The 9,085-nt window shown below is 46.7% G+C and overlaps 1 protein-coding gene across 1 annotated transcript; it reads left to right on the top strand.

Annotated features, from left to right (window-relative positions):
• Positions 1 to 2,541: 2,541 nt before the first annotated feature.
• Positions 2,542 to 4,431, top strand: HD556DRAFT_1311439 (uncharacterized protein; the record flags this gene model as incomplete). The annotated part of the gene is made up of 8 exons (XM_041300540.1): positions 2,542 to 2,713; positions 2,965 to 3,020; positions 3,180 to 3,213; positions 3,331 to 3,348; positions 3,403 to 3,479; positions 3,550 to 3,705; positions 3,810 to 3,902; positions 3,970 to 4,431. 8 exons carry the CDS (start codon positions 2,542 to 2,544, stop codon positions 4,429 to 4,431), a joined length of 1,068 nt encoding a protein of 355 aa, XP_041156360.1.
• Between the last annotated feature and the right edge of the window lie 4,654 nt (positions 4,432 to 9,085).

Raw genomic sequence — 9,085 nt, 5'->3', positions numbered from 1 at the left:
GGATGGATAGAGGACTGGAGACATGGATAGGGCGTCCGAAGGTCCGGATGAGGCGTGGGAATATTGTCGGATGTAGGTCCAGAATACGGGATATGACACATAAGCTCCCTGCGCCATGGAAAATTACTGGCATGTCCTGGGGAACAGCTGGATGACTGGGAGGAATATTATGTTGGGATGTAAGCACAGATCTTCCAGTGGTATATTAACACTCACATTTTGAGCCAGATTCACCGATCATGATATGTTCATGCGGTATAATCACTTAGGTGTTAGACATTCTGCAACACTGCAGAAGATCATCAGAGGTTGCCTGGGCTTGGTATTGGTGGCATTGACCGATTCTATAGACAATGTAATTGAAGGTAATGAGGGCGACACGGGCTGTGAAGAGGCAGGTAATGGTGATGGCCACAAATACAAATATGACCTGGACTCGGAGGACGAAGAAGAATGTGATGAGGAGGAGCTTAGTAGTGATGAAGAACTGGATAAAGGAGCTATAGAGAATGGTGACACCGTGACGGTGACAGGTGTGATGAGGATGGTGACGACGATTACGATTATGTCTCTTTCTAAAGCTCCTTCCAAATCTTGTACCTGTACTCCAATGCCTTAAGTCTTCACGAGATAGAAACTGTACTATAAGCTCAATTTTCTTTACTGTTGCCAGTGCATTATTGTGAGTGCGGTATACCATGCCCATCTGAGTCTAATAAAGTACCATTAGTAGCGGCATGTCACACTTTCACCAGCGCTGTTGTACATGCGGCCGCAGTTGCTACTCCTACCTTTCTTCTCAATTGGCACGCACATCCAACCTCACTCAGGCTGATATTAGTTCCAACAGCCAATCAACATTATGTACTGACCCTTTCGAATTCATTCAATCAGGGAATATCATTTCCTTTATAACTTGTCAGGGGGGGTTCTTATTCGGTAGGTGGTGCAATTTTTTGTTTACCATTGTTTATCTTCCTGTGTGCAGGATGACTCCAGTCTGCTGGCCCTGTGTCCCATGATAGTGACGGCTACTCAGGCTTTCTACCCTTAGTAAGTGAAACCCATCCTTATTATTCATGGTTGTATTTGTAAATTCTTCATTGTGCTATCATACTGATGGACTGTCATGGTGGTGACCGCTTTGTGAGATTTTATAGTTTATCTACCATCTCCGAGTCATGATTGACCAATTTTATTTTGCTTGCTAGATCAGTGGAGAAAGATTTGCACTTTCTTCAATTACCTCTTGACCACCCGGAACTGCCACTGTCAAAGTGGCAGGTCCAAAGGGGCACCACTTGATTGGGAGAACTGCCGCGACGCAGAGGTCCTTCAACTTGAGCTTTCACGGGCTCTTGATTGCAAAGAGCATGATCATACGACTACCCAGGCAATATCTTCAGTACATCCTTAAGTTTCAATGCACTCCTGATAGCTAATCATGGTCACTATTTGGCTCATATAGATGGTGACAAATGGATGACACTCTTATTCATGCAGCATCACCATAACCTGCACCCGATCTGAGGCTTCTGCATCGTTGGGAGCAGGATTGCAAGCAACTGTGGTAAGTTTCATCACTTTATGGTGCTGTTGTCTTGGCTGATGGGTCATTATAGCACCTTGATACCTTCTCTGGGGGTTGGGGGCGACATTCAGTTTCATGCAGACTGATTGTATCGGCTAAACCGTGACTGTGTTTGCTATTATGATCATTCTCCAGGTATGCAATTCGTCTTGCGTGCGACACCCTATGTTTAACAGTTTCCCATGATAGGTGTTGGCAAAGTCAATTAACTGTGGGTGTAAACGGTCTTGTTACCATGTCTCCTCACATCCCTCACGTGATCTGCATAGTTATATTGAAACAAAAGGCGAGGGTGTTGTGGTCCGTCCATGGATCTGGATATCTCATTGGAACCGATTACGGGTTACTTGGCAGAGTATATTTACATTGGGGTGGGAGCAATATTCAATAACTTACAATCTCGCTCACTTACAATCTCGCTCATCTACTTTCCAGACACTTTGACTCAGGCGTGAGGAAGATATTGTCATACAACTGGTCTTCAAGCATGCTCTCCGAATTCAAATGAAAGCTGAGCTTCCTGATTACAATAAATCTGGGGAGTCTATGATGCCATCTACACCAGATAATGCACATGTGGCTGGATCTACTGATTAGACATGCGCCTATGAAACTCTTGGCTGGAAGGGTGCCTGTCTATATTGAGTCTGGCCGTTTACCAAGCACCTCTGTCGGCCTATTATACTTTTCTTGCATCTTCTCTCGGGGTACATTGGAGATTTGAAAGGTTTCAGAATAGAAAATGCACAAGGTTAGCTCTATTTTCTCTCATCAGTTGATCCTTTATCTCAATTCAGGCTAAATCATTAGCATTGTACAACCCTGACTCCGAGTTATTGTCGATGGGCAGTTGTTGAACAGAGCCTGAACTAGATGGACGCTCCACAAGTAGGCGAGCCCGCGAGCCAACAACACGTTGAGCTAGGGCTTTGTAAGCGCACATCTCAAATATGTCTACTGTCTCTAAACCTTTTCTCGATATTTCCAAAAACAAACAAGTCTTCAAACGTGACGCCGAAAAGATCGCAGGGTCCATGTCATCACATTCCCTTGCAAATCGACTCTCCACCAGTTTCAAGTACCAAGGCAGCAATGGAGGGACCATGAAAATCGAGTTTATACGTATACAGGTTATATGATGTGTAGTTGCTAACTCATATAACATGTTTAACATTCAGCAGAACGAAGATTGGGATATCTATGGCAAATCGATATGAATGTGTGAGTTTTGTAGTTCAACAATCATCGCATGGAGTCTCACCGGATGCCCTGGCTCACATCTTGCACAACGCTCTGAACCTCTCCTTCAACGTCTCCCAACATCCGAGTCCCAGCGGGACCTCCGCATCACCACCCACAACCTCTACTTCCAGTTGACTCGGAGTCCTTCCCCTTCACCCCCGCCCCAAATGTGCTTGTGGTCCATGTGGTGAGTCAGGATGCTGGATATATCGCGCATATCGCTAACATCTATTTAGCAATGATCAACGAGCAGATAGCAGTGGCACTCACTGCATACACTTGAGTTGTATTGCACCGTGTCAATCGGATCGACAAATTGATCTTGACCATTGTATTGTACTGGTAGGATGAGTGTTTCGCGAGTGAAGCTTTGAAGTTCGGTCTTTTTGGACAGTACTAAGTACTGTCACAGTTGTGACCATGTGACATTCTGTTACAATCAATTGCGCTTACCATCGTCTTGCGTGCATTTCGTATCGATTACATTGATCACACAGAGAAAGTTCGAAGTTCCGGTAAGTACAGTTCAATCATATCTTGCTCAAAATTCTCATTCTGTTGTGATTTAGCGTGTTTCTTGAAAGTGTTTTTGTCGACGTACACTGGCAGGGCATCGTTATACGTACACACGAACTTCAACTACATTGTATGTGCTCCTGTTCTTATTGTTCATTAACAACTTATCCACTATCTATTAGTGTGTCCATGCCTGGTAGAGACCATACTTGCATCTGCCAAACAATTACGACAAGGCTATTGACCTATACTCTACGGTGATTGACCTGAATTCTACATTCAATACCTTAGCAAATCGCAGTAAGGCAAAGTTGGGGGAAATGCTATGGGAGGATGCGCTCCTCGACATGCAAAAGGTGCGATGACATCTACGATTTCATACCCCATGTTGACTTCGGCGATGCATAGGTCACTGGACTCAATCCGTCGTCTCATATTGGATACCAGTTGACACACACAGTGCTGCATGGCGCGCAATGCTACGATGAAGCCATCGAAGCCTTCACAATCATGTTGTCGAAGTTGGATGATGCTCCTGAAGCTTAGATATGAGGTAAGCCATAGAACATTCCTGCATCGTCTCGAAACACTTATCTCGTTCTGTAGATCTGCGTCAGCAGTACGTCTGTCCATCAGAAGCATTCGAAGAGCAGTTTGGATTGAACTCAACAATACTCCCTTCATCTGCTCAACACCTCTACGGGCCTTTTGTGCGACCGAGCAGCATAGCTGAACCCCTTCAAAACAAATCCAGAGTACAAGGAGTTTTTGTCATTCACAACGAACCGCTTGGATCTCCAAATGGAACGCATCAAGGAAGTGGTGGTGACCAGGATCATACCTTATCGCCAAGAAGTGTAGCCAACTCGACAACTCGCGTTTCTGGGATGGTTCATTCCTGGGCATCAACACAAACGCTGCTACGCTGGGCGGGTTGGATGGTTCGAAGGGCCCAAAGTTCAAGGGTACAGGATGGCGAAAAGATGCATTTTGAACCCGGTGATTGGGGCGATGGAAGTTTCGACGGGAGTGAGAGTGCACTTCTGAAGACCCTCTTAGGGGATGCTCGGGCTGCCTACTAAGTTGCATTAGTTGCACGATGAATTGGCACCTGCCAAGTATATACGACTGGTTTGTTTGTGATACTGATTGTGAATAATTCTTATGTTTTAGCCTTCAATTGCTTACTATATATTGTATCCTCGCTTTTGTTCTGGGTCTCTTGCCTTTATTTCAGTCCAATATTTTGAGTGTTTCAACTAGTGTTTTTTGACCATGCGTACGGTATACCGTGATGCCCCTTGTACGAATCTCCTCATGGAGATGACATCATAAGCTTTGATTACTTCAATTCATGTTATGAATGGGATACGCATAGCTTTGGCATCGGCAAACTGTGAAAAATAGCCTTGTAATTTACAACTTGAATTGGGAAGTGTGAGAATGTTCAACCAGGTTTACTGAGGTACCCTGCCATCTCTTCCCAGCTGTAATGGCCCAACAACAATACATTATTGCAAACTCTCCTGTGAGTACATATTTGATGAACATTGCCAAACCCACTTTCCGTGATATAGTCTTAAATACCCTTCTAACTGAAAGCTTGAATGAGGGAAATGACAATGCTCGACAAGGCGAATACACCTACACTATCATCCCTTACCGGCCATGGTGTTACAAAGCCGTGACCTTGTCTCAGAATACTAAAAGTCGTCTAGGTTCGCAGACTTACATAGCTATATAGCAATGTTACAAAAATTTTATACTATAGATGCCCTAACCGTGGTTCAGGACCGGACCTGGCCATCACTACGCACAAGGCATGCACGTGACAACGCGACACGGATCAGCGGAGTATTGGTTAGGAATTCAAACCACTATATAGTTTTGTTTCACTCGTTTCTCTCCCCTCAGTCCGTTATCCACGACTGAGGGTATGTCTCTTATTCTTCGCATGTTACCTAGACACTAACTCAACTAGTGCTGCCGAAGTCCGGTTCGGTCCGGTTCTTGGGCCTCCAAATGCGAACCCTGAACCGGACCATCGGTCAGGTTCAGGCAATGAGGGCGAACGTCGAACTGGACCCTTCCGAACGCGTTCGGAAGCGTTCGGTTCGAGTTCAGAACGCGTTCGAACGTCCGAACGCTATGTATAAATTCAAAAAAAATGAAGGAAATACATGAAAAATTCGACATAAATGAGTACAGTAACTACACGATATCCATGTCAGGGTATTCACGAGCAGCGGCGAACTCAGCTTGAGCCGTTGCAGATATGTGGCCTTGACGGTATCCGTTCTTCAACAACTGAAGTGCCTCAAACGTTGTCGGCAACAGACAGTTTCGCCGTGTGGTCCCAGTGATGCCGCCGCTCGAAAACGCTCGTTCGGATGCAACAGCAGAGCCTTGAATGGCTAAGTAATCCTTAGCAATGCGCGAGATAGTAGGATATTGAATTGAGTGATGCTAAGGAATATTTATGTCAACTTGTAAGGAATAGGGATTCAAAAAAAAACACTCACGCCCCACCAAGCTACTACGTTCTCGATATCCTCTAGTGGGGAAGCCAGGTAGTCCTCGAGCTCTTGACGAGGCCTTCGGCTTGCAGTGTCACTTGCACCACGGGATTTGACAGCGTCACGCATCCAGCTGTGGCCATACGAGCCTTGGCGTGCAAGAGAGGAAGGAGCCACGACAGCAGGCTCTGCAGCCGGCAAGGAATGGTGATGATAGTACCTGTCGAAAACAATCTGCAGGCGTCTCATGCCCTTGTCGAAGTCGCAGGGCTCCCATTTGCTCTTCGCATACGCAGTCTTATAGTTGGGGTCCAGCGCTAGATACAATACATTAGATAGGGCTTTACATTAATCAAAACACGTACCGAGACAAATGAAATAGACGTCGGTTTCATCGATCTTATGGTACCACTTGCGAAGATTGTCGATGCCACAGTCAATGGTGGTTGCAAAGTCGGCAAACTTTGAAGACCCGGCCATATTTTGCCAGGTTTGTTGGAGGAATTCAAGTACCGGGATCGCACGCCATACAGTGGGTTCGCGAGTCGCAGAGAATGATTGCTGCGCATTTGCAGGCTCCTGGTAATGCAATAAGTTAATAAAAATTAAACTCATCAATGAAGAAGCACGCACCTGAAGCACGTCATGCATCAACTCTAAGTTCTTCCATTCCTCGGCCGAGAGCTTGAATGTGCCATAGGACTTGCCCTGCAGGTTGGGGACTTCGTCGCTATCATCTGCGAGCTGTATGAACCTATTCACACCCTGCTGATAGAGTTAGTAATTGTTTGTAGGGACAGTAGCGGTAAACTAACCTTACGCAACTTGAGGGTGCGCTCTAACATGCCAAACAGTGAGGCCCATCGAGTGCGAATCCATTTCAAAAGCTCGAGGTTGGGTTCATTGACCTCCGCGCAACACTTGTGGAAGAAAGTACGGGCTTGGGGAGATTTCCGTACCTAAATAAACAGTTAGTCAAAGCAAGGCTAATCAGACGAGGCACAAACTTACCTGCCCAACAAATGCAAGGGCTTTGCCCACAGTATCGGCGACATCGAAGTCAGTCGCTTCATCGTCGTCATCTTCATTGGTCTCGTTCCTGACGAGAACACTTGCAGGGGTAGGCGCAACCTCTTCAACGAAATGTTTTGCGGCCAGATGTAGGGCGTGCTCCATACAACTGAAAAGACATTAGCATATAATAGAAAGTGATATAAATATAACCCTTACCGTACACAGTGCTCTCCTGCAACCCATTCCTCACCAGAAGGGTCAATAGCGAGTGCAATGGTCTGAATTGCCGTGTCGTTATTGGTGGCGTTGTCGGCCGTGAACCATCCAACCTTGGTGTGAAAGTCGTAGTTATTGATAGTTTCAATTAAAATCCTTCCGATATTGCTACCGCTATGGTTGCCGTTGATGATTGTGAACGCGAGCTGCTCGCTCTTCAACTCCCACTCCTGAGGCTTACCATCTTGGGAGTCAATATAATGCGCAGTGACAGAAAGGAAAGGCACGCCAGGTTCAGACGTCCAGGAGTCGAACGTGATGGAAATTTTGCTGTCGACCTTCTTAAGCTTCTCTTTGACGCGTTGCACGGCAAGCTTGGCCCGCTCGAGTATTTCATCGCGAGTCTTCGTGCGATGGGGGATATCCTTATCCAACAGGGAGGGCCGAAGGTATTGAAGCAGGCGACGAAATGGACCCTTATCGACGAGTTGGAACGCCTAGTATAAGTATATTAAGTCACAATCACACGAAACAAAAGATTACAAACACGCACCTCATCCTCGGAGACAATGAGCTCGACAATATAGTCCATCAGGCCGGACTTCGTGAACTCAGGAACCTTAGGTGCAAGGGAGGCGTGTAATGTGTGTTGAACTCCGTCGGTTGATTTGGAGTTAAGAGGGATGGCACGACTGTGCATTGTGATTCCTCGGTCGTTGCAGCGGTCTCGGTAAAGGGGGAAGTGGCATTTTGGATTGCGTGCGATGTGCGTGCGGCGGGTTGAGATACTGCCTTTAAAAAAACACTGGCTGGATGGTACGTCATTGCCTCTGGACTTGATGTTAGTTCAGTGCGATTATTTTAACATTGAGACTTACCTGCATACCTCACACCACCAACCGTCCTCGCGTTCTTGGGTGTGAGGGTTCATACGGCCCTTCTCTTGTGTGAAGATCGTCTTTAAGTCTGCACTACGCTCATCTTTCTTCGTCGGCCTGCGATGCTCGCGGTCCTCATCCCCCAATGCCTTTGTCCTTTCGTAAGCTTCCTCTTTGTCTTCTTCCTCCTCCTCGTCTGAAAGTCCCTCTGCGGCAGGGGGTTCTTCATCATCGTCGTCGTCACCATGACGGTTCAGGTGGGAGCCGGTTTGAATTCGTTTGGGTGCAGGCCGCCCCTCAGGAGCTGCTGGTGCTGGTCGCTTTGCTGGAGCGCTGTTGACAGTGTCACGAATCTTCTCCGTCGGTTTGATGGCTCGTCCCGAGCGACGGGACACGAAGGCAGTAATCTTGCCATTGGATGTGGCAGGAGGTGGCGATGGGAGCATGGGGGAATCATCGTCAGGATCGTTGTACCACTTGATGTCCTTAGCATCTTTCAATTGGCCGTCAGGTCTAAGTGCGCACGACATTTGCACAGCAGGAAGGGTGGGTATTGGACCTAACGTAGATATTTAGACCGCAAACTGTAACATATAATTATACTAGCGCACCTTGAATATACCACTTCCACACATGGAAAGATGCATTCACCGTAGACTGACATTGAGCGCTGAAAGATGTGAATGAGAATCCTAAAGATATGTTCTTGACACAGTAAGATAGATTAGAATACAAATAATGATGTCTGGCTTACCGGAACATTACTGAGGAATGTTGCCACCACAAGGAATGTTGCCACCGCAAAGTAGAAGCCATTCAGGCTCTTGAATCTCCTGCGATTGGTATATTCAGGGCTGACATTGCCCATGGTCGCCAGGAGATCGTTTGTTGCCAGGATATGGTTCAATAGTGATGATGGTGTCGAGTGAATCAGGTACGGAAGCTCCCGTGGGGATCCTCCTCTGCAATTCGGTTCGGATGCGTTCGGACGCGTCCGAACGCGTTCATGATTTCTCGGTATCAGCCAAACCCTGAACCTATGTGAAGGTTCGGTCCGGCGGCTATCCCGAACCTGTGACCGGACCATAGGTCCGGTTCGGAAAGGTTCGGGT

This window comes from Suillus plorans, assembly GCF_016647745.1.
Source record: "Suillus plorans strain S12 chromosome Unknown HD556scaffold_60, whole genome shotgun sequence".
NCBI classification, from domain to species: domain Eukaryota; kingdom Fungi; phylum Basidiomycota; class Agaricomycetes; order Boletales; family Suillaceae; genus Suillus; species Suillus plorans.
The sequence above is the reverse complement of the archived record's forward strand: the minus strand, read 5'-3'. Positions and strand labels throughout refer to the sequence as shown.